The sequence below is a fragment of the Musca domestica genome, unplaced genomic scaffold (genome assembly GCF_030504385.1).
Source record: "Musca domestica strain aabys unplaced genomic scaffold, Musca_domestica.polishedcontigs.V.1.1 12, whole genome shotgun sequence".
Taxonomy (NCBI): domain Eukaryota; kingdom Metazoa; phylum Arthropoda; class Insecta; order Diptera; family Muscidae; genus Musca; species Musca domestica.
Window position 1 is genome coordinate 11821563 of NW_026712155.1, and position 25770 is coordinate 11847332.

The 25770-nt window shown below is 37.4% G+C and overlaps 3 protein-coding genes and 1 long non-coding RNA gene across 4 annotated transcripts; 2 read left to right on the plus strand and 2 right to left on the minus strand.

The window, feature by feature from the left end:
• The first annotated feature begins 45 nt into the window (after positions 1–45).
• Positions 46–2522, plus strand: LOC101892208 (protein takeout). The gene is made up of 3 exons (XM_011292091.3): positions 46–179; positions 1719–2093; positions 2157–2522. Exons 1-3 carry the CDS (start codon positions 65–67, stop codon positions 2456–2458), a joined length of 792 nt encoding a protein of 263 aa, XP_011290393.2. The 5' UTR covers positions 46–64; the 3' UTR covers positions 2459–2522.
• A 2990-nt stretch (positions 2523–5512) lies between these two features.
• LOC101891693 (protein takeout) lies at positions 5513–17195 on the minus strand. Its single transcript, XM_020034973.2, has 4 exons — positions 17066–17195; positions 6175–6415; positions 5930–6116; positions 5513–5870 (listed from the first exon to the last, which is right to left on the minus strand). Exons 1-4 carry the CDS (start codon positions 17181–17183, stop codon positions 5628–5630), a joined length of 789 nt encoding a protein of 262 aa, XP_019890532.2. The 5' UTR covers positions 17184–17195; the 3' UTR covers positions 5513–5627.
• LOC131800654 (uncharacterized) lies at positions 7045–8143 on the minus strand. The gene is made up of 2 exons (XR_009341488.1): positions 7557–8143; positions 7045–7504 (listed from the first exon to the last, which is right to left on the minus strand). It is a non-coding gene; the product is annotated as an uncharacterized LOC131800654 (long non-coding RNA).
• On the plus strand, positions 11037–11684 carry LOC101891861 (uncharacterized). The gene has a single exon (XM_005178254.3). The coding sequence runs from the start codon at positions 11115–11117 to the stop codon at positions 11562–11564; it is 450 nt and encodes a 149-aa protein (XP_005178311.2). The 5' UTR covers positions 11037–11114; the 3' UTR covers positions 11565–11684.
• Positions 17196–25770: the final 8575 nt, after the last annotated feature.

Below are 25770 nucleotides of genomic sequence, written 5' to 3' on the forward strand. Positions count from 1 at the left end.
ATGGTCATAGTTTGCAGTAGGCCATATACTGGAGCGGGTTGTTCACAAAGCACAATCATCGAAGATGTTCTATGGAGGAAAATCATATCAACTTATGTTGGCCATATTCTTTGTGTCACTTTGGAGCCAAACGCCATGCGTAAGTGGCTACAGCAAAAGAGAGAGGATCAACAAATTACGTGAGTACAACAGCTATTAAACTGGGATCTACAGGGTGAGAAAAAACTGCAAACGTACTAATTTTTACATTTTTTTAAAGTTTCATTGAATGAAAGCACCAAATGTCGGAAATAGCATCAAATTTAAGAATAAGTTTAGATTTGTTCGAATTGGGCACCTTGGCACGAATTATGGCCTTCAAACGGCCAATGAAACCATCACACGCTGCCCGAATGTTGCTCTGCGGTATTTTGGACCATTCCCGGCGAAGCGCTTGCTTGAGGTGATTTTTTAGTGTCAACCTTGCTTTCCAAAATACTTCAGACACAATAGTCCAACGGATTGGTATCCGGAGATTTTGGTGGCCATTGTGCGCTGGAAATGAAGCGAGGAACCTCATTTAGCAACTATTCTTGGGTGGCGCGTGCTGAGTGCAATGGTTCTGAGTACTGTTGGAATGTCCGAGGTCTGCGGCCAAAATGTTTGAGTGCCCAAGGCTTTAATACAGCCTCCAGAATATTTTTGCGAAAATATTCGGCATTTATTCTGATGCCACGGTCGATTAATACAAGCGGAGAGCTACCATCGGCTGTTATGGCGGCCCGGCCCAGCTCACACCATCACTATGGCCGGCGCTTGAGTTCTGGGGGCCAACCGATGGTGAACATTTTCACCTGACCTCTTTGGCAAGTAATCCCGATCATTTTGTTTGTTTACAAACTGCTGGGCAACGAATGTTTTCTCATCGGAGAAAACCAAATTCAGCAGTTCACCACTTTCGGCCAAGCGAAGCAATTCTTTAGCTCTTTTGAGTCTATTTTCTTTCTGTAGCGCTGTAAGTTCTTGCACTTTTTGGATGGCTTTACCCCGAGCTGATTTTTCAATATTTGCCAAATAGAAATCTTACGATATGTTCAGCTCATGAGCCATTTTTCGGCCACTGCGATGCGGGTTTCGATCAAGTCGCTTCTTTACTTTTCGAACCATTTCTGCTGATGTTGCTGTTTTCTTCCGTCCACTTCCTTCACGTCGGGCTACGCTACCAGTATCACGGCACGGAAACGAGCGATGCTATGAGACACAAAAGATTTATTCACATTTAAATGCTGGAGCTAGGTTAGGGCTAACGATAGCCACTTGTGGTTTTCCAGCCAAATATAAAGAAATCATACTATCACGCTTGAATTCCATTGCGAATAACTTTTTTTCGGGAAAATTCTCCACAAAATGCTTTTGTTCGCTTGTAAACAATTTAATTTGGAATAACTTTAACAGCTGTCGGACGAGTGGCTTAGAAATGACAGCAGTTGGTTGCAGTTTTTTTATCTCACCCTTTCAAGTATAGGATGTAGTCGATATAGTCCAAATCTGGTAGTCTTTGGTCAGATACGAATTTACCAACTGCTTCGGAACCTCCCCCATAAAAGGTGAACAGTTTAAAAAAATCATAACTCAAGGCTGGAGGGTATACATCTGTCGGCAAAACCGACGGCTGATACTATTTTTTATTTCTTAAATTTAAATTTCCTTTTAACCAATCATCTCGTCTCTGTTTTAAGCTTCATTTTTGAAAATCTGTCGCCGCTCTGATCCCCAGTTGAATAAGTGTGCCCGCAATGCTCTCTACTCGTTAAAGGATCGTCTGGAATATGGCATACCCGAACTCTATATACCGGCCATGGAACCGCTGACAATACCCGAGATTAAAATGAATCAGGACACGGGCGCTGTTTACATTAAATCCACGTACAGAAATGTGGAAATATATGGCATGTCACGGTTTGCGGTGAAATCGCTGCACATCGATACCAATAAAATGAAATTCACCACCACAATGCTGTTTCCAAATCTCACCATGCATGCGGACTATCAAATCGATGGCAAAATCATGATGATGCCAATGACGGGATCGGGAAAATGCAATGCCAATTTTAGTAAGTATGGGCCAGGTTTTTTTTCCAAAGTCCATAAAATAATGTCTCTCTTTTTTTTTGCAGCCGATGTCACCATGACCACGGTAATTTTGGGTGAACGTCAAAAGAAAAACGGTAAATCCTATTTGAATGTCAAGGACATCAATGTCAACTATGATGTGGGCAAAGTTCAAATCCATTTGAATAATCTTTTCAATGGTGACAATGCCCTGGGTGATCGCATGAATGCCTTTTTGAATGAAAACTGGGATTCATTGTCGGAGGAGTTGCGGCCACTGCTGGAGAAGGCATTTTCAAGTGTCATCCGTTCATCGACAGATAAACTGTTCAAGGCCTATAGCTATGATGATTTGTTGCCCAAGTAGAATGGTGGTGGCAATGCGAAGTTTAAGGGTCCGTCTCTCCATGTCAATAAATAAGTGAAGGCGGTCTCTCTACGTCAAGGCATAAGTGAAGGCGAAAGAAAAAATGCATCTACGAAAGTGTTTTTTTAGTTTTTTGTTTCATTCTATATATATTTATTAATAGCTAAACAAACTCATAGATAAATAAACAGCAAGATTGAATCCGTATTGAAAATTTGTCTATGGAGAAGACATATTTCAATTTTAAGGGCCTGTTTCGGAATTCGAAAAAAATGTCTAATAATAAAAACAAAAAAAAAAGTAAAATATTAGCAGTCGGTTTTGCCAACAGATGTATAACTCCAGTCTTGAGTTGTGATTATTCAAACTGTTGACCCCTTATGGGGGGAAGGTTCTGAAGCAGTTGGCCAATTCGTATCTGACTGATATAAATATTACAATTTGACAGATTGTGAAAATATGCATGAGGTAAAATATATAGCGGACCGAACGAAGTATTCCATTTTCATACTACACCAATACAGATAAAAATATTGGTATGTGGAATATTTGAAGTAAATCGAACCTTTATATCCAATTTCATGCGAAGTCAAAAATTTCATATTTGTCGCAGGTATCTGGTTGGGGGCAATATTTAGATAAAGCAAGTTGTAAAGAATCATCGACTTGTTTCGCAAGTTATGATAGATATAAGCATTGGAAAATGTGACCCCTTATGGGTTAGGTACCAGAAGGGGTTGGCATCTTCACAACAGATTTTGCAGTAGGACAAATGTTTGGATGTGTGCAATTTGAATAGAGTCGGATGTTAATTTCGTGTTTTATAAGCTATATGAATATTCAACATTTTGACCCTTTGTGGTAGAGGTATCAGAAGGCGTGGGCCGATATATCCCACTTTCACACCAGACCTTGGGTTAATAAAAATGTTGTGATGTATGTACTGTGAAGAGAACCGGATGCTTATTTCGAATGTAATGATCGTTTTGGTTATTCCAAACTTTGACCCTTTATGGGGGAGGTACTATGAGAAATGGCCCGATCTCAACCATCTTTATAACAGATCTTGTGTTTGTGGAAATATTGAATGGAAGGGAATCGGATGTTAATTTCACGTTTTATGAGCTTCATGAATATTCAGCATTTTGATCCTTTATGGGGGAGGTACCAGATGGAGTGTATATTTGGCTGAAAAAACCACAAGTGGCTATCGTTAGAACACTCCAGCATTTAAATGCGAATAAATCTTTTGTGTCTCGTACCATCGCTCGTTACCGTGTGATACTGGTAGCGTAGCCCGACGTCAAGGGAGTGGACGGTGGAGAAAACAGCAACATCAGCAGAAATGTTTCGAAAAGTAAAGAAGCGACTTGATCGAAACCCACGTCGCATTGGCCGAAAAATGTCTGGTGAGCTGAAAATATAGCAATATTCCATTCGCAAATATTGAAAAATGAGCTCGGGGTAAAGCCATTAAAATTCCAAATTTTGCAGTGCAAGAACTTACACCGCAACAGAAAGAAAATAGACTCAAAAGAGCTAAAGAGTTGCTTCGCTTGGCCGAAAGTGGTTAACTGCCGAATTTGGTTTTCTCCGATGAGAAAACATTCGTTGTGCAGCAGTTTGTGAACAAATAAAATGATCATGTTTACTTGCCAAAGAGGTCAGCTGAAAATGTGCACCTTTTGTTGGCCACCAGAACTCAAGCGCCGGCTATGGTGATGGTGTGCCGGGCCGCCATAACAACCGATGGTCGCTCTCCGCTCGTATTAATCGACCGTGGCATCGGAATAAATGCCGAATATTATCGCGAAAATATTCTAGAGGGTGTGTAAAGGCCTTGGGCATGAAAACATTTTGGCCGCAGACCTTGGACATTCCAACAGGACTCAGCACCATCGCACGCACTCAGCACGCGCCATCCAAAAATGGTTACAAAATGTTGTTCCTAGCTTTATTTCCAGCGCACAATGGCCACCCAAAATCTCCGGATACCAATCCATTGGACTATTGTGTCTGGAGTATTTTGGAGAGTAAGGTTGACACTAAAAAATACCAAAGGGTCGATCACATCAAGCAAGAACTTCGCCGGGCCAAAATACCGCAGAGCAACATTTGGGCAGCGTGTGACGGTTTCATTGGCCGTTTAAAGGCCATAATTCGTGGCAAAGGTGACCAATTCGAACGTATCTAAACTTATTCTAAAATTTGATGCTAATTCCGAAATATTTTGCTTCCAGTCAATGAAATTAAAAAAATGTAAAAATGATGGCGTTTGACTTTGTTGCAGTGTTTTTTTTATTTCACCCTGTGTTATTCACGAAACAGATGGCTTCAAGGGCAGAACCTCGGATAACACACAAAAAGCTGAGATCCTGCCCAAAAATGTGCGGGATAGTCATCAATCCTAGGAAATAATAGACAATTCCTTTCGCAAACCGGTCTACATAGCAGTGGAAGGTATTGAAATCAGGTGCCCTCTGTTGAATTCGGCAACGAATTCAGTGCAGATGGGTCTACCATTAATGCACCTCGCCCCTGGAAGTAAAATTGATTTTTTGATCCAAACATGAATCATAGCAAGAAGTGTAACGAAAAAGTCTTGTGGCATCGATAAGATCCCTGATATTGTTGTAAAGAAGGCTGGTGAAGCCATCATACTTTTCCTTACTATATTGTTTGACTCAACATCGGCTATTTCCCAAAAATTTGAAGGAGGCACTAGTGTTACCAATTCCCAAGACCGGAGCAGCTGCAACCCTAGGAGAGAGCTATAGACCAATATCCCTGTTATCGCCCTTTGGGAAGCTGCTTGAGCACTTTCTACTGCACCGATTCAACCGGATCATCGAAGAGGAGAGGATATTAAAGTACTGACAATTCGAATACAGAGCAAAACACTAGAACCCATGTCCTAGCAGCTATTACAACATACGTCACGGATGATTTCAAGTCCGAATTTAGAATAATTGCAACTGGACCAGACTTCAGCAAAGCAAGTTTGATGTCAAAAAAAAAAAAAAAAAAAATAATTTTTGATTTAAATCGGCTATTTATTTATTTTTTTCCTTTATTTTTCTAAAACTAATTAATAACAATTTATAATAAATACATATATAAAATAATAACTAAATGCAATATAAACAAAAAAATATATATATAAAATCCACTAAACTAACCACAATTTTAGGGGTATTTTCGAAAAGACATTATTCCACAGGCCATGGAAGATATCGGCTAAACCCTTTTCCAAATCCGGCCGCAACTCGGCAATGACATCATTGCCATTTTGATTTAGAAACGAATTAATTGAGGCGGCCAATATTTCATTGCCATTGAAGAGATTGTTCAGATGGATGCGCATGGAGCCCACATTAAAGGTGACCTTCATGTCGTCGATGTGGATCACCTCCTGGATGGGATCAAGAAAAACAGTTAGTGATAAAATGTATTATAAGTCTTTATACCTACCTCCGGTGCATTCCTTAAACTTATTTTCGTATAAACCGCTGTCTTTACATCCTTCAGGGCCAAGCGAACATCACCATTACCCACCAGGGGTAACACCAATATGTGACCATTTAAATTGTATTGGGCTCGAATGCGCAGCAATGGAATTTCCAATTCAAAATTTAAGATTTTCTTTTCCAAATCCAAACTGAAATGAAGATATTGGATTTAAATTCAAATTCTCTTTGGAAAGGAATTTCACTTACACTGCCCTCTTCACGGTGGCATTGGAGGGACCTCGTATCACCAGATTTTGAAAACCCCCAGCCAATATTAGATTACCGCTTCCCTTTTGCACCGATACCTGATCAATGTGTAGCGGCTCAAAACCATTGACACCAATTTCCGCTATACCCGTGGCCAGGGCAGGAAAACAGCCTTCGAAAAATTTCCGAAAACATTTATCTTCATTGGGATTGTGGCGGGGACATGTGCGTAACCAGGCGGCTGGAAAACAAACGAAAATAAATTATTTTCAAATAAAACTACTAACAAATACATATTAATGCCAAATTATAATGAAAAACGACGGCAGGATTTTAGTGCGGCTCTGTAATTCCTTTGTGAAATGTCACAAAATAGGCCGTGTCATGACTTCAAGCATGGTAGAATTACAAGGTAACCCTTTCACGCCAGCTGGTATCAATTTGATATGTCAAAAAAATTGTTGTAATTTGAATTCGCCATAGAGAAACATTACCAAAATTTACACTTCAAACAGTATAAATAAACTTAGAATACTCTCAGCCAAATGACTACATCGGATATATACCTTTTGATACGGTCAAAATGTGCCTCATCGAAATAAAGGTTTTTGACTCTAGATCTTTTGGATGAGTCGGTTGGGCGACGTCCGTCAGACCGTCTATTTTTATTTTCATTATTTAAGGCCACATTTGAACATATAGAAGTTACAAAAGATGGAGTTTCAGAGCTTTCATGTGGTAATTGCTTTAAAACTGGAAGCATAATTTTGAAAATTCCCGTGAAATAATTTAGCGCAAATGATTCTGCATATTTTCAAAGGCGAACGTAGCATTTTTATAAAATCCAATTTTAAATAGAAACAAAGAGTGTAATATTCTGCATTTTTATGATGCCAATGTTCAGATTGTTTATTTAACTAATCTTAAATTAAAGACATATGGACGGTCAGTGTTTTTTTATATCATAAAATTCCTCCGACTTGAATTCTTAAAGACATTAAATAAACAATTCGATTCATTTGAAAAACAATAATTTTGAGAAATTAATGTTTACTCTCATGAAATAGTTCTTTAAAATTCAACAATGTCGGACTCGGAAATATTCTTTATAATCTACGATTTAACGCCGGAAGATTTTTTTTAAGATTCATGATTTGGGGCTCGGGCATTTTCTTTAAATCCCTGAAACTATTTCAAAATCCACAATTTAAGAACTGCAAATATTTAAAAATCCAGGCTATGATATTGTGAAGAACTCTAGATTCTTTCAAATTTCTCGAGTTGGGTCTTGAAAATATCCGCTATTTGGGGCTGAAACTTTTGTAAATTTCTACAATCACATCGCACAAAAAGTTCATACAAATCCACAATATAGTGCGTACATTTTTGATGGGTTGATGATTTCTTGCCTTATATTGAGTTCTCCGAATTCTTTTTGAATTTGTTCCAACTGACGTTATCATTCCACGCGGTATTCACCCCAATTTTTATATACCATTTGCTTTTATCGAGTTCTCTTATATCGAGGGCCGGCCTAAACTGTACGAGTCACAGCAACACAACATTTCCCTGCAAAATTTAATAGAAATTGAAAAATAAACCAAAATTTTCAATGTTTCAAAATTAAATGTTCTGATTGGTGCAGAACAATTTGCCTCAAATTTTATATGTCAAGTAAATTCGCCTAGCTTACAATTTTGACATATCAAGTTCGAACAAAAGTTGCTTTGTTGTAATTTTCGCCTATGTTGCTACCTGGTATTTCTACCATGACTTCAAGCTTCTTATGTACTTAAAGTGGAAATACATAAAGCGCATATTTGGCTGGCTTAAGTCATCGGCTGGCTTCTTCGTAGATGAACAAAGGAGTTTTAGGTTGACCTAGTTCGATTTTGGCCCTAGGCTCCTTTGTTCATTTCCGAAGAAGCCAGCCGATGACTTAAGCCAGCCAAATAAGCGCTTTATGTATTCCCAGCTTTAGCCCTTTAATGTCGGGCGGGCCGATTTTATGATACCTTACACCACTTTGCTAATTTAGTAGAGCTGCGCATAACAATTAAAAGTTTTTATGGGAGAATTCAATCATACACGCTATGCCGAAGCATTTGTATCTTTTAAATTCGGACTTGTATTGCCCATTTGGTGCACAATTAATTTGAAATCGGATAAAAATATATATGGAAGCTATATCCAAATCTGAACCGATCTCGATAAAATTTAGCAAATGTATTTCTGAGCTGTATTTGATATATTTCCCCAAATATTGTTGTTTCAGAGTGCATATTACGGCTGCGGAGGACAAAAATAACAAATCGGATGAACAATATATATGGGAGCTATAACTATTTCTTAACCGATTTCGATCAAATTTGGCATACTTATTTTTAGGTCAAATCTGATCGTAAGTGCAAAATTCCATACTATTCGGACTGATATTACACGTTTGTTGCACAATAAAATGCAAATCGGAAGAAGATATATATGGGAGCTATATCTAAATTTTGACCGATTATCTCCAATTTCAATAGGGTTCGTCCTTGGTTCAAACAAATGATTTGTGCAAAGTTTCATCTGGATAGGGCAATAAATGCGAACTATACTTTGTTTACAAAAATACATGGACAGACGGACGGACGGACATGCATAAATCGACTCAGAATGTGATTTTATGCAGATCCTTTTGCCTGTTACAAACAAATGCACAAAGACATAATACCCTGATTACCTTGTGGTGTAGGGTATAAAAATCTATATGGCAACCATTCAAAATTGAACAAAATTATATTATCGGATCATCGAAGAGAGGGGGATATTAAAGGAACGCCAATTAGAATTCAGAGTAAAAAACTTCACGACCCCTGTCATAGCAGCCTTTACAACATAAATCACGGATGGTTTAAAGCCCAAGTTAAGACTTCAACAAAGCCTTTAATACTGTCTGGCCACTGGGCATTTTATACAAAATTCAATCGTTTGGATTCGATGGCATGGTAGCAAGCTTCCTCCAGGATAGAGTCTTTCGGGTTAGAGTTGATGATAAATGGTTTCAAGTCCAAAATGGGAACAATTCCAACTGGTCGGGACTTCAACAAAGCCTTTGATACGGTATGGCAACATGGCATTTTATACAAAGTTCAATCGTTTGAAGTCGATGGACAAAATATGTAGCATGGTAGCAAGCTTTTTCCAGGATAGAGTTTTTCGTGTTAGAGTTGATGATAAACTGTCTGAGCAACGACTGGTCAAAGTGAGGTTTCCTCAGGGATCACAACAAGGACCGGTCTTGTACAACATGTTTGTTAGTAGCGAGATCCCTGGACCACCAGAAGTAGGATTACTACATAAGTAGCGGCGATGATATTTTATTGGTGCCACGAGGTCGTTTCGAAAGCACAGCGGAAAGAAGATTGAACGCGTACATGTATACGCTCCACAACTACTTCAAGAAATTAGTACTTAACCTCAACGCTAGAAAGTGCGTATCTGTGGTTTACCAAGACAAATCACATTCTACAGCAAAGAGCCTCAGGAGATACATCCCTATGATCAAGGTTGCTGAGCAACTATTGGAACTTTCGAAATTATCAATGATTGCTTGGACTTCTGCCTTCACGGGGACAATGTGGAAAAAAGAACACTTACGACGACCAGATACCATTCCGAATGCGAGGAGGACTGTCGTCGGATGTAAAATTGCTTATCTATCTATCAAGTTATCCGGACCATGGAGGTGAGAATACATAAAACACTTTTTTTAATGGCTTAAGTCATCGGCTGGCTCCTTCGGAAAAGAATAAAGGAGCGCGGTGTTTACTACGGCAAACCCCATCCTACAGCAAATAGCTTCCGCAAATAAATCCCTACGATCTTCCCATATAATGGAATTATCCTGCACGATTGATTCGATTTCTGCCATCACGGGGACTATGTGCCAAAATTATGACTTCCGCCGAATACAGGCTATTCCGGGTGCGAGGGTGACTATCGTCGGATGTAAAATTGCTTATCTACAACCAAGTTATCCGGATTATAATAACCTATTCCCTTGCCGCTTGGGCTGATATATCTTCGACTTAAATGGAAAGAATAAGGATATGGGAAAGAAGGATCTTGATATCGTGTTTAGGAATGAGACTAACAATTGATGACAGTGAAATTTACAGACGATTGCCCAACAGGAATATCTATATCTCTGTGGAATTCCAGGTAGATCGACGTCTTAATGATGGGAAATGCGCTCAACTTCCTAGATAAATAGGCTTCATAACTACTTCATAAAATGAGGTCTTAACCTCAACGTTTGAAAACGAGGTCTGCCGTCATGGCAGACGATAGAATGAAATAATCCTGCACATCGGATTCGATTTCTGTCGCCACGGGGACTAAGTGCCAGTAGCTATTTCGGATGCGATGGGGAGGAAGCAAGTTGTCCGGATCATAATAACCTATACCTTTGCCGCTTGGGCTGATATATCTTCGGATCAAACGGAAAGAATAAGGATATGGGAAAGAAGGATCTTGACGTAGTGTTTAGGAATGAGACCAACAATTAATGATAGTGGAATTTACAGACGCCGGGTCAGCACGAACTTCTATAACTTTATCGAAATCAAGCCGTCATTATGATGGGAAATCCGCTCAACGTTCTAGATGAATACGCTTCACAACTACTTCAAGAAATGGACACTTAACCTCAAAGTTTTGAAAGTGGGCATTTGTGGCTTTCAAAGGCAAATCACAGTTTCTACAGCAAAAAGTTTCCGGAGATACATTGCTACGATCAAAAAATTAAAAGAAATTATTAAAAAAAAAACGAAAATAAAAAAATGAATGGCAACACCTTTCAATTGTTGGAAAATAAATATTTAATTAAATTTAAATTGTCAAAAATTAAAAATAGTTATTTCTCAACATTTTGATATTGTAAAAATTTCAAAACAATGCGTTTTTATCCCACCACCGATATCAATTTTTTCTACGACCACCCGCCATCGTGGAGCCTCTATTGCCGCACGCCCCACAAGTCATGGAAACGCAAGATACCCCCACCCCGTTACATGTACATATATCGAGACCTTGAGGCCGTCAAAATGTCCAGAATATTGCGCAAACATTTATTTTTATCCCAACAATGGCCGAAATCTCGCATCCGTTTCGAAGCTTGCTTGCCTCTGTATTATGGGGTTGGTGGTCGTTTTATACGTTTGGAACGTGCCCCACCGTTGGGCTTTAAATGTTCACCAAGGCCCATAAATCTTAGGGAAGCACGTGATCTCGTAGCCTATGAAACGCGATTGGCCAAAATGGAGGCCAAATTGGAAAAACAAAAGGCGAAGGAGGATGCGGAGATAAAAGAGGATGGCAAAAAGAAAGGAGGACGAAAGAAATGAGAAGGCAGAAGAAGCCACGGAAATTTCCATGGGATGTTGTTTCTTTTGTTTTAGTTAAAATTTTTGTTTTGTATTGTTTACATGTTTCGTCTTTAAAAAAATATGGAGTTCGCAAATGTCTACCAAACGGCGATTTTTTGGGATCATCATCATGGATTTATGCAGAACTATAAACTTAAATTTTTTGTAGAATATTTCAAGGATATAATCAGCCCTAGAAACGTGTATTTTAAAGAAAATTTTCAAGGATATTACCAGCCCCGTAAACGGCAGATTTTAAAGATTATTTTTAAAAATATATCCTGATGTACAGACATATTTTTTTAATATTTTCAAGGATATACCCAGTCTTGCAAATTTGAATTTTTATGAAAATTTTCAGGGATATAAACAGCCCCACAAAACCTGAATTTTCAAAGGATATTTTTTATGAATATATCCAGACCTACAAATCGGGATTTTTTACAGGATATATTTAAGGATGCTAGGTATTATTATAAACGTGGAATTTTCAAGAATGTAGTCACCCGTACAATTCTGGAATTTTAAAGGATACAGACGTTGATTTAAAAAATCCAAGGATACAAAAAATTCAAAGGATACAGACGCTGATATTTTAGAGAAATTTTTAGGCATACAAACGTGGATTACTTAGAGAAAATTTCAAGGATATAGACGAGGATTTAAAATATAATCCAAGGATACAGACGTGGATTTAAAAAAATCTAAGGAGACGGACGTGGATTTTAAAAAAATCTAAGGATACAGACGTGGATATAAAAAAAATCTGGGGATACAAAAAATTCAAAGGATACAGACGCGGATATTTTAGAGAAATTTTCAAGGATATAGACGTGGATTAAAAAAATCCAAGTATACAGGCGTAGATTTAAAAAACTCCAAGGATGCGGACGTGGATTTAAAAAATCCAAGAATACAGGCGTGGATTTAAAAAATCCAAGGATATAGGCGTGGATTTTTAAAACAAAAAAATCAAAGGATACAGGCGTAGATTTTTAAAACAAAAAAAAAATCAAAGGATACAGGCGTGGATTTTTAAAACAAAAAAAAAAAAATCAAAGGATACAGGCGTAGGTTTTTTTAAAAAAAAAATCAAAGGATACAGGCGTGGATTTTTGAAACAAAAAAAAAAAATCAAAGGAAACAGGCGTGGATTTTTGAAACAAAAAAAAAATCAAAGGAAACAGGCGTGGATTTTTGAAACAAAAAAAAAATCAAAGGAAACAGGCGTGGATTTTTGAAACAAAAAAAAAAAAATCAAAGGAAACAGGCGTGGATTTTTGAAACAAAAAAAAATCAAAGGAAACAGGCGTGGATTTTTGAAACAAAAAAAAAATCAAAGGAAACAGGCGTGGATTTTTGAAACAAAAAAAAAAATCAAAGGAAACAGGCGTGGATTTTTGAAACAAAAAAAAAAATCAAAGGAAACAGGCGTGGATTTTTGAAACAAAAAAAAAACTAAGGATGCAGACTTAGAACAAAAAAATCCAAGAAGACAGACGTGGATTTAAAAAATCAAAGGATACATGCGTGGATTTAAAAAAAAAATAAAGGATACAGGCGTGGATTTTTAAAAAAAATCTAAAGATGCAGACTTACCACAAAAAATCCAAGGGAACTGATTTTCAAAAAAAAAAAAAATCAAAGGATTTTTAAAACAAAAAAATCTAAGGATGCACACTTAGAACAAAAAATCAAAGGAGACTGATTTTCAAAAAAAAAAAAAAAAAAAAAATCAAAGGATACAGGCGTGGATTTTTAAAACAAAAAAATCTAAGGATGCAGACTTAGAACAAAAAATCAAAGGATTTTCAAAAAAAAAAAATAAATAAATAAATAAATAAATACCAATCAAAGGATACAGGCGTGGATTTTTATAACAAAAAAATCTAAGGATGCAGACTTTGAACAAAAAAATCTAAGGATGCAGACTTAGAACAAAAAATCAAAGGATTTTCAAAAAAAAAAAAAATAAATAAATAAATAAATAAATACCAATCAAAGGATACAGGCGTGGATTTTTAAAACAAAAAAATCTAAGGATGCAGACTTAGAGCAAAAAAATCAAAGGATACAGGCGTGGATTTTTAAAACAAAAAATCTAAGGATGCAGACTTAGCACAAAAAGTCCAAGGGAACGGATTTTCAAAAAAAAAAAAAAAAAATCAAAGGATTTTTAAAACAAAAAAATCTAAGGATGCACACTTAGAACAAAAAATCAAAGGAGACTGATTTTCAAAAAAAAAAAAAAAAATCAAAGGATACAGGCGTGGATTTTTAAAACAAAAAAATCTAAGGATGCAGACTTAGAACAAAAAAATCCAAGGAGACAGACGTGGATTTTTTAAAAAAATCAAAGGATACAGGCGTGGATTTTTAAAACAAAAAATCTAAGGATGCAGACTTAGCACAAAAAATCCAAGGGAACTGATTTTCAAAAAAAAAAAAAAAAAAAAAAAAATCAAAGGATTTTTAAAACAAAAAAATCTAAGGATGCACACTTAGAACAAAAAATCAAAGGAGACTGATTTTCAAAAAAAAAAAAAAAAATCAAAGGATACAGGCGTGGATTTTTAAAACAAAAAAATCTAAGGATGCAGACTTAGAACAAAAAATCAAAGGAGACAGATTTTCAAAAAAAAAAAAAATAAATAAATAAATAAATAAATACCAATCAAAGGATACAGGCGTGGATTTTTAAAACAAAAAAATCTAAGGATGCAGACTTAGAACAAAAAAATCCAAGGAGACAGACGTGGATTTTAAAAAAAAAAATCAAAGGATACAATTTTGGATTTTTTAAAAAAAATCCAGGGATACAGACCTGGAGTTTTCTATCCAAAAAAATTTCTCTCAGTGCTCCCTTCATCGAATCATTCAGTTATTAATTGAAATTTCATAAAAAAATAACCAAAATTTTTGTGGGTCCTCTTCAAATTTTCCTCCATCAAAATCCTAGTATTTTTTCCCCAATCCTTAAAAATCTCTTACACGTTACACTCAACCCGCCCCCATTCGCGCGGTTCCAATGCGTTTCTATCCCAATGCCGATATTAGCATTTATGGGGAATATAATTCCTGGAATTTGTATTGTCGTACACCAGAAAAGTCCTGGAAACGTGAGTCGCCGCTGGAGGGGAAGCACACGCTTGCCTATTGGCGTGACATCAAAGGTAGGCGAATGGACAAAATCACCCACCAGGATTTAGCCATCAAAGATTGGCCGGAGTCTCGTATACGCCCACAGGCCTGTTTGCCTCTCTATTATGGCGTGGGGGAGAGGTTCATACGTTTGGAAAAGGCCGCTCCTGCCGACTTCAAATGTGCCGAAATGCCATTGAATTTACGCGATGCCCGGGAATTGAAACGTCAAGAAAAACAATTGGCCAAGGAACAGCGTTTGTGGAAAAAGGAACAGGCCCAGATTGCAAAAGCTCAAAATAAAAAGAAAAATCGTTTTTTGAAATAGTCACCAAGGAAAAATTTTGTTTGTGCTTGGATCCAAGGATGTGGATGTGTTAATAAAAACTATATAAAAATAAATGTTTGCAATAAAAAAAATAAATATGTTAAGGGTTTTTCTTGGGAACTCAACTCAGTGTGGAAAAGATGAATTTTTAAGGATTTTTTGGAGCCTACTCAGACCTAGAAGCGTGGTTAATTTGTGGATTTTTTCCTGGATCCAATTTTATTTTTTTTAAGGATTTTTAAGGATCTGTCCTGAATCCTATTCACACCTACAAACGGTATTTTTTAAAAAAAATTTCAGCCCTACAATCTACTATTTTTAAAGGATATTTTCAAGGATATAATCAAACCTACAAACGTGTATTTTTTTGAGAAAATTTTCAAGGATATAACAAGCCCCATAAACTTGGATTTAAAAAAATATTTCCAGGGATATACCCAGCATCACAAACATTGATTTTTTTTGAGAATATGTTGAAGGACATATCCAGCTATGCAAAGCTATGCAATATTTTTAAGGATTTATTCAGACCTACAAACGTGGGTTTTTTAAGAATATTTTCAAGGATACACCGAGCTTTATAAGAGTGGATTTTTTAAGAATATTTTTAAGGATACACCGAGCTTTATAAGCGTGTATTTTTTAAGAATATTTTCAAGGATACACCGAGCTCTATAAGCGTGGATTCTTTTAAGAATATTTTCAAGGATACACCGAGCTCTTTAAGCGTGACTTTTTTTAAGAATATTTTCAAGGATACACCGAGCTCTATAAGCGTGGCTTTTTTTAAGAATATTTTCAAGGATACACCGAGCTCTATAAGCGTGGCTTTTTTTAAGAATATTTTCAAGGATACACCGAGCTTAATAAGAGTGGATTTTTTAAGAATATTTTCAAGGATACACCGAGCTTTATAAGCGTGGATTTTTTAAGAATAATTTCAAGGGTACACCGAGCTCTATAAACGGATTTTTGGAATGGATTTATCTATAAGCATGGATTTTTTAAAGAATATTCTTAAAATACAAATGTGGATTTTTTAAGGATACACCGACCTCTTTAAGCGTGGATTTTTAAAGAATATTTTCAAGGGTACACTGAGCTCTATAAACGGATTTTTGGAATGGATTTATCTATAAGCGTGGATTTTTTAAAGAATATTCTTAAAATACAAATGTGGATTTTTTAAGGATACACCAACCTCTTTAAGCGTGAATTTTTTAAGAATATTTTCGAGGATGCACCGAGCTCTATAAGCATGGATTTTTTTAAGAATATTTTCAAAAATACAAACGTGCATTGTTTTAGGATACACCGAGCTCTATAAGCGTGGATTTCTTAAGAATATTTTCAAAAAAACAAAATTGGATTTTTTAAGGATACACCGAACTTCATAAGCGTAGATTTTTTAAGAATATTTTCAAGGATACACAGAATATATTTTTAAGAAAAATTTCAAGGATACACCGAGCTTCATAAGCGTGGATTTTTTTAGGAATATTTTCAAGGATATACCGAATATATTTTTAAGAATATTTTCAAGGATACACCGTGCTCCATAAGCGTGGATTTTTTCAAGGATACTAAAGTGGATTTTTAAGAATATTTTCAAGGATACAAAGGTTGATTTTTTGAACAATATTTTCAAGGATACACCGAGCTATGTAAGCGTGGATTTTTAAAGAATATTTTCAAGGATACAAAGGTTGGGTTTTTAAACAATATTTTCAAGGATACACCGAGCTCTATAAACGTGGATTTTTAGGAATATCTTCATGGCTACGCCGAGCTCTAAAAGCGTGTATTTTTTAAGAATATTTTCAAGGATACAAACGTGGAGTTTTTTTGAGAATATTTTCATTTTCATTTCGGTCGTGGTCCTAACTCCCAAAATGTCAAACTGATTTTGGTTTCTCATCGACCTCAATAACCTCAATTAACCGTAATCCAAATTTGGTTTTAAACTATTCCCGAAAAATCGGTCGAACTTAACCCCACTTTTTTGGCTTACGTCTTTCTTGCAGCTGTGGTTTATCGTTGATAATTTCGCGGGTATAAGCCATGACATTGGCCGCATGCAACACGCACAGAATGTAAACTTTTGGTAGGATTTTGAAATTCCACAGCATGGTTTTTTAAGAATTTTGCCGATTTTTTACTTTTATCAAATTTTTAGGTTATGTGATTTTTTAAATTGAGGTTATGTTTATTTATTTAATTTTCTTTGGATTTTCTTTTTCCAATCCTTCACTTCTTTGGATGATATTTGCAAATTGAGCGCGAATTACGACCGTTGCCTTTAACGTTTCAAACGTAACTGTCGCTTGCAGTGGTTCGAAAAGATCCGTAACAACTTGTTGATCCCAAAGACCGATGACAAGAGGCAAAGCAAAGACGCCAACAAACAACTCCAACACTAAACAAAGCAATCGAAAAAAGAAAAAAACAATCAAAGAAATTGGGATTGCAGGCACAAGGCATTCGGGTTTTTATTGTTTCAATTTCGATTTTGAGATTTTGGAGAATGGTTGTCGTTTAGACAACTTGTTTGCAACATCAACTCCCTGGAGCGAAGATTTAGGCAACAGCTAGCCAGCCGCCTTTTTTAATGCATGGCTAGCAGAAGAAAATTGGGAGCTGTGAGCAAAAGTTACATAAAAAAATGATTGAAATTGAGGAATGTTGTTGCATGTCTTGCCTCATTTCCAAAGAGATCGGATAATTACCTGTTATTAAACCCACCTACCCCCTTAACTTTGGATTGCTCCAAAGAAGTTCGTTGCTACCTCTGCCAAGGCAAGATGAAATTTCGTTTGTTTACTTTGTGAGTGTGTGTGTGTTTATTTTTGCAACTGATGTAACAACGGAAGCTTGTCACAAGCTTGTCCCCTCCTCCCTCTCTTTTTAAATTCCACACATCTCCATTGTCCAATGAACCTGTATCTTCTCGCGTGCGCACCAAAAAAACGAAGTATGGCCATTTCATAGCTGCCCGGTTGTTTGGTATGTGGAAAACAAGCTCAGCTGGCTGGCTGCTTGCCTGCCCTGTCAGCTATGGCCAATGATGCAAATCCAAAATATAAACCATGACATTAAGTCACTCTGTTAATCGGCCCAAGCCATAACCCGCTGCCGCTGCAAACGAAAGTTGTTTTTTTTTCGTTTCCCATTGAGTTGTTGTTTTTGTTGTTGTTGTGGATCAAGCATTACATTGTTTATGTTGCTGCTTTTATTGGGCGTTTTGTTATTATGTGTTGCATGCTGGTTAATTTCGGGCATTTGGAAATGATGGATGGTTCCGCCTGTCTTGGGCAATAGGAGCGGAGAAATATTAGAGCAATATGACCAAGGGGAGAAGTGTTTGAAAGATCCATAGGTCTTACAAGGGAGCAATAATTGGCCATTACAAAGAAGGGTCATTTCTTCGGTATTTTTTTTTTTTGTAATTTCTAGGGTACAAAGCAAGGATATACCCAGCTCGATAAGAAATTTTCAGGAATACGTTCAAGGACACAAACGTGGATTTTTTAAGAATATTTTTAAGGATACACCCAGCTTTATAGGCGTGGATTTTTTGAGAATATTTTCATGGATACAAACGTGGACTTTTTTAAGATTATGTTCAAGGATATACCCAGCTCTATAAACGTGGATTTTTTAGGAATCTGTTCAAGGATACAAACGTGGATTTTTTAAAATATTTTTATAGATACCAACTTGAATTTTTCGAAAATATTTTCAAGGATATACCCAGCTCTATAAACGTGGATTTTTAAGGAATAGTTTCAAGGATATATGATGGATGGTTCCGTCTTGGACAATAGGTGCGGAGAAATATTAGAGCAATATGACCAAGGGGAGAAGGGTTTGAAAGATCCATAGGTCTTACAAGGGAGCAATAATTGGCCATTACAAAGAAGGGTCATTTCTTCGGTATTTTTTTTTTTTGTAATTTCTAGGGTACAAACCAAGGATATACCCAGCTCGATAAGGAATTTTCAGGAATACGTTCAAGGACACAAACGTGGATTTTTTAAGACTATTTTTAAGGATACACCCAGCTTTATAGGCGTGGATTTTTTGAGAATATTTTCATGGATTTTTTAGGAATCTGTTCAAGGATACAAACGTGGATTTTTTAAAATATTTTTATAGATACCAACTTCAATTTTTCGAAAATATTTTCAAGGATATACCCAGCTCTATAAACGTGGATTTTTAAGGAATAGTTTCAAGGATATACCCAGGATTATAAACGTGGATTTTTTAGGAATATTTTCAAGGATATACCCAGGTCTACAAACGTGGATTTTTAAGGAATATTTTCAAGGATATGTTCAGGTCTATAACCGTGGATTTTTAAGGAATATTTTCAAGGATATGTCCGGGTCTATAAACGTGGATTTTTAAGGAACGTTTTCAAGGATAAACCCAGTTCTTACCACTGAATTTTTTTAGTATATTCCCCTCTATATAAGCGTGGACTTTTAAGGAATATTTTCAAAGATATACCCTGGTCTATAAACGTGGATGTTTAAGGAAAGTTTTAAAGGATAAACCCAGGTCTATAAACGTGGATTTTTAAAGAATATTTTCAAGGATACACCGATCTCTATAAACGTGGATTTTTAAAGAATATTTTCAAGGATACACCGATCTCTATAAACGTGGATTTTTAAAGAATATTTTCAAGGATACACCGAGCTCTATAAACGTGGATTTTTAAAGAATATTTTCAAGGATACACCGAGCTCTATAAACGTGGATTTTTAAAGAATATTTTCAAGGATACACCGAGCTCTATAAACGTGGATTTTTCAGAAATATTTCAAGGATATACCCAGGTATATAAACGTGGATTTCTATTTAACGTTTTCATGGATATACCCAGGTCTGTAAACTTAGATTTTTAAGGAAATTTTTCAAGGATATACCAAGCTCTATACCTAGCTCTATAAACGTGGTTTTAAGGAATATTTTCAAGGATATACCCATGTCTAAAAACGTGGATTTTTAAGGAATATTTTCAAGGATATACCTAGGTCCATAAACATGGATTTTTTAAGAATATTTTTAAGGATATACCCAGCTCTTTAATCCAGACTTTTCGAAGTATATTTCCAAGGATATAACCCGCTCTATAAGTGTGGATTTTTAAGAAATATTTTCAAGGATATGTCCAGGTCTATAAACGTGGATTTTTAAGGAATATTTTCAAGGATATGTCCGGGTCAATAAACGTGGATTTTTAAGGAATATTTTCAAGGATATGCCCGGGTCTATAAAAGTGGATTTTTAAGGATATACCCAGCTCTATAGACGTGGATTTTTAAGGAATATTTTCAAGGATATTTTTAGGTCTATAAAGGTGGATTTTTAAGGGACGTTTTCAAGGATATGTCCAGGTCTACAAACGTGGATTTTTAAGGAAAATTTTCAAGGGTATACTCAGGTCTATAAACTTGGATTTTTAAGGAATATTTTCAAGGATATAACCAGGATATAACCAAGAAGAAGACCTTCCGATCTTCTATGAAGAAGAAGACCTTTCCATCTTCTATGGAGAAGACCTTCCGATCTTCTATGAAGAAGAAGACCTTCCGATCTTCTATGAAGAAGAAGACCTTCCGATCTTCTATGAAGAAGGAGACCTTCCGATCTTGTATGGAGAAAACCTTCCGATCTTCTATGGAGAAGACTTTCCAATCTTCTATGGAGAAGACCTTCCGATCTTTTATGGAGAAGACCTTCAGATCTTCTATGGAGAAGACCTTCAGATCTTCTATGGAGAAGACCTTCCGATCTTCTATGGAGAAGACCTTCCGGTCTACTGTGGAGAAGACCTTCCGGTCTTCTATGGAGGATATAACCCGCTCTATAAGTGTGGATGTTTAAAGGAATATTTTTTAAAGTATACCCAGGCTTACATGCGTGGATTTTTCAAGAATATTTTCTTCTTCTCTTCTATGAAGAAGAAGACCTTTCCATCTTCTATGGAGAAGACCTTCCGATCTTCTATGAAGAAGAAGACCTTCCGATCTTCTATGAAGAAGAAGACCTTCCGATCTTCTATGAAGAAGGAGACCTTCCGATCTTGTATGGAGAAAACCTTCCGATCTTCTATGGAGAAGACTTTCCAATCTTCTATGGAGAAGACCTTCCGATCTTTTATGGAGAAGACCTTCAGATCTTCTATGGAGAAGACCTTCAGATCTTCTATGGAGAAGACCTTCCGATCTTCTATGGAGAAGACCTTCCGGTCTACTGTGGAGAAGACCTTCCGGTCTTCTATGGAGGATATAACCCGCTCTATAAGTGTGGATGTTTAAAGGAATATTTTTTAAAGTATACCCAGGCTTACATGCGTGGATTTTTCAAGAATATTTTCTTCTTCTCTTCTATGAAGAAGAAGACCTTTCCATCTTCTATGGAGAAGACCTTCCGATCTTCTATGAAGAAGAAGACCTTCCGATCTTCTATGAAGAAGAAGACCTTCCGATCTTCTATGAAGAAGGAGACCTTCCGATCTTGTATGGAGAAAACCTTCCGATCTTCTATGGAGAAGACTTTCCAATCTTCTATGGAGAAGACCTTCCGATCTTTTATGGAGAAGACCTTCAGATCTTCTATGGAGAAGACCTTCAGATCTTCTATGGAGAAGACCTTCCGATCTTCTATGGAGAAGACCTTCCGGTCTACTGTGGAGAAGACCTTCCGGTCTTCTATGGAGGATATAACCCGCTCTATAAGTGTGGATGTTTAAAGGAATATTTTTAAAAGTATACCCAGGCTTACATGCGTGGATTTTTCAAGAATATTTTCTTCTTCTCTTCTATGAAGAAGAAGACCTTCCGATCTTCTATGAAGAAGAAGACCTTCTGGTCTTCTATGGAGAAAACCTTCCGGTCTTCTATGGAAAAAACGTTCCGGTCATCTATGGAGAAGTCCTTCCGGTCGTCTACGGAGAAGTTCTTCCGGTCTTCTACGGTGAAGACCTTCCGATCTTCTATGGAGAAGACCTTCCGATCTTCTGTGGAGAAGACCTTCCGGTCTTCTATGGAGAAGACTTTCCGATCTTCTATGGAAAAGACCTATCGGTCTTCTAAGGAGAAGACCTTCCGGTCTGCTATGGTAAAGACCTTCCGGTCTTCTATGGAGAAGACCTTCCTGTCTTCTATGGAGAAGGCCTTCCGGTCTTCTATGGAGAAGGCTTTCCGGTCTTCTCTAGCTAAGTCCTTTGGGTTTTCTATGGAGAAGAAGACCTTCTGGTCTTTTGTGGAGAAGAGAAGAACTTCTGGTATTCTGTGGAGAAGAGAGGACCTTATGATCTTCTATGTAGACGAGAAGACCTTCTGGTCTTCTATGGGGACGAGAAGACCTTCTGGACTTCTATGGAGAAGAGAAGACCTTCTGGGTTTCTTTAAAGAATTCAAGAGTGTTTTCTTAAGTAAAACATTATAAGTTGACCAAGTTTTAATAGCCAATTTGTGTGTGTGAATATGCCCTGTGCTACCGACAACCTAACTGTTTCTATGTTCATATTTAATTACCTGGATGGAATCGAGCCAATAACTGAAAATAAAAAAAATTGCAATAAAAACGATTACTCACACAGTTAGCCAGCCAGCCAGCCAGCCGGGGGCTATGACATGATCGGTATTATCAATTACCACTCGAAACGATCCGTTTGCCAAAACATTCATGACAACAACAGCGATAAAGTAAACAATACTTGAATATTACCAAATCTATAAACAATTACAAATTCCAAAACAATTGAAGAGGTTGATGTTCCACATTTTGGGTGTTTTTTTGGTTTTTTTAGGTTAAGGCCAGCTCAAATGTTTGAAAACAAATCAGTTTCCTAACAACTCACATCGAAGTAATTTTTTGTAATTATTTGCAGATTTTAAGATTTGTTTCCATTTTTTGGTTTTGAACTGTTATCCTTATCCTATTTTCCATTTCAAAACAGTTTTCTTTCAAATTCGACCTGTTTTGTGGCGCCACTTGCTTTTATTCGCTTCTCGCCCCATCGAACGTCAAAAAATGCTTTATGACCGTTAAATGTGTACAGATTGTGGGGAATCCACTTCGAGGCGATTCGAAAACTGGTTCAATACCAAAATAAAAATTTCCATTTCAAGTCACGTTTTTTTTCTAGCGTTTTTAATTCCCATGGGTTTTTGCTGCCGAGAAAATAAGCAGCTTGTTTGGGCCTGCATGTCGCGTGTCAAATTGAATAACAACAATAACGGTTGTATTGATGTTAAGTTGCCGAGATGATGTGTCAGCTGATAGAAGGGCAAAAGACCTTCATGTTGTGGTAAATTTCCATATTCAAAATTTCTCGAAATGTTGGACTTCTTTGGAGAGATCAGTTGGGGGGATGAAACATACCAACTGGTCTTATAAGAGAAGACAAACTGGTACCTATTGCTCTTCTCTGAGAAGAAACCTCCTGCTCTTCTATGAGAAGACCTATCAGAAAACCTTTAGGTCTTCCATTAGAAGATCTTTTGGTCTTCCATGAGAAGACCTTTTGGTTTTCCATCAGAAGACCTTTCGGTCTTCTATCAGAAGACTTTTTGGTCTTCTGTCAGAAGACTTTTTTGTCTTCCATCAGAAGACCTTTTGGTCTTCCATGAGAAGACCTTTTGGTCTTCCATCAGAAGACTTTTGGTCTTCCATGAGAAGACCTCTGGATCTCTTCCATGAGAAGACCTCTGGATCTCTTCCATGAGAAGATCTCTGGATCTCTTCCATGAGAAGACCTCTTGATCTCTTCTATGAGAAGACCTCTTGAGCTCTTCTCTGAGAAAACCTCTTGAGCTCTTCTATGAGAAAACCTCTTGAGCTCTCCTATGAGAAGACCCCTTGAGCTCTTCTATGACGAAGACCTCTTGAGCTCTTCTATGACGAAGACCTCTTGAGCTCTTCTATGACGAAGACTTCTTGAGCTCTTCTATGAGAAAACCTCTTGAGCTCTCCTATGAGAAGACCCCTTGAGCTCTTCTATGACGAAGACCTCTTGAGCTCTTCTATGACGAAGACCCCTTGAGCTCTTCTATGACGAAGACCTCTTGAGCTCTTCTATGACGAAGACCTCTTGAGCTCTTCTATGACGAAGACCTCTTGAGCTCTTCTATGACGAAGACCTCTTGAGCTCTTCTATGACGAAGACCTCTTGAGCACTTCTATGACGAAGACCTCTTGAGCTCTTCTATGACGAAGACCTCTTGAGCTCTTCTATGACGAAGACCTCTTGAGCTCTTCTATGACGAAGACCTCTTGAGCTCTTCTATGACGAAGACCTCTTGAGCTCTTCTATGACGAAAACCTCTTGAGCTCTTCTATGACGAAAACCTCTTGAGCTCTTCTATGACGAAGACCTCTGGAGCTCTTCTATGACGAAGACCTCTTGAGCTCTTCTATGACGAAGACCTCTTGAGAGACCTTGAGCTCTTTTATGAGAAGACCTTGAGCTCTTCTATGAGAAGACCTTGAGCTTTTCTATGAGAAGACCTTGAGCTCTTCTATGAGAAGACCTTGAGCTCTTCTATGAGAAGACCTTGAGCTCTTCTATGAGAAGACCTTGAGCTCTTCTATGAGAAGACCTTGAGCTCTTCTATGAGAAGACCTCGAGCTTTTCTATGAGAAGACCTCGAGCTCTTCTATGAGAAGACCCCTTGAGCTCTTCTATGAGAAGACCTCTTGAGCTCTTCTATGAGAAGACCTCTTGAGCTCTTTTATGAGAAGACATCATGAGCTCTTCTATGAGAAGACCTCTTGAGCTCTTCTATGAGAAGACCTCTTGAGCTCTTCTATGAGAAGACCTCTTGAGCTCTTCTATGAGAAGACCTCTTGAGCTCTTCTATGAGAAGACCTCTTGAGCTCTTCTATAAGAAGACCTCTTGAGCTCTTCTATGAGAAGACCTCTTCTATGAGAAGACCTCTTCTATGAGAAGACCTCTTGAGCTCTTCTATGAGAAGTCCTCTTGAGCTCTTCTATGAGAAGACCTCTTGAGCTCTTCTATGAGAAGACCTCTTGAGCTCTTCTATGAGAAGACCTCTTGAGCTCTTCTATGAGAAGACCTCTTGAGCTCTTCTATGAGAAGTCTTCTGGGTCTTCCATGAGAAGACCTCTGGGTCTTCCATGAGAAGACCTCTGGGACTTCCATGAGAAGACCTCCAGGTCTTGAGAAGGGCTCCTGGTCTTCTCCTGCTCTTCTATGAGCAGACCTCCTGCTCTGCTATGAGAAGACCTCTTCCACTTCTGTAGTATGTATTTGGGTCTCCTATGAGAAGACTTCGTGTATTTTTAGGAAAATAGCTCTTGTTTTGTAGTTATTCGCCATGGTGTACTACCGAATATTTTATTGTAAAAATTCGGCACGACATTAGTGGGTTGTGTCACAGATTTATGGACATTTGTTGGTTGATGTCTTGGCTGCGGTAAAATTGGATTTATAGCTTCCTTTGTCTAGATGGCGCCATCGCAGTAGTCACTTTTGGAAGGCTGCGATTATTGTTTGTTTTTCTTGTCATTTTAAAAAGTCGACCTATTCACCCTTTCACTTCACTCGCCGATTCACCCATATTTTCATTTTTTTTTAAAGGGTTCGGTTTCAACCTCCATTCGGTGCATCGTACTGTCATTGGAAGCGCCTGGAAATTTCATTAAACCTAATATCGAAAGAATCTCCAACAATTACA

Excerpts from the sequence above, each read along its gene's own strand:
- LOC101892208 (XM_011292091.3), top strand. The coding sequence starts at position 65 with ATGTTCTATGGAGGAAAATCATATCAACTTATGTTGGCCATATTCTTT. Across the intron at positions 180-1,718 it reads AGAGAGGATCAACAAATTAC|CTTCATTTTTGAAAATCTGT; the intron begins GTGAGTACAACA and ends CTCTGTTTTAAG. Across the intron at positions 2,094-2,156 it reads AAAATGCAATGCCAATTTTA|CCGATGTCACCATGACCACG; the intron begins GTAAGTATGGGC and ends TTTTTTTTGCAG.
- LOC101891861 (XM_005178254.3), top strand. The coding sequence starts at position 11,115 with ATGCGTTTTTATCCCACCACCGATATCAATTTTTTCTACGACCACCCG.
- LOC101891693 (XM_020034973.2), bottom strand. The coding sequence starts at position 17,183 with ATGCTGTGGAATTTCAAAATCCTACCAAAAGTTTACATTCTGTGCGTG. Across the intron at positions 6,416-17,065 it reads ACCACAGCTGCAAGAAAGAC|CCGCCTGGTTACGCACATGT; the intron begins GTAAGCCAAAAA and ends TTTGTTTTCCAG. Across the intron at positions 6,117-6,174 it reads GCCACCGTGAAGAGGGCAGT|TTTGGATTTGGAAAAGAAAA; the intron begins GTAAGTGAAATT and ends TCTTCATTTCAG.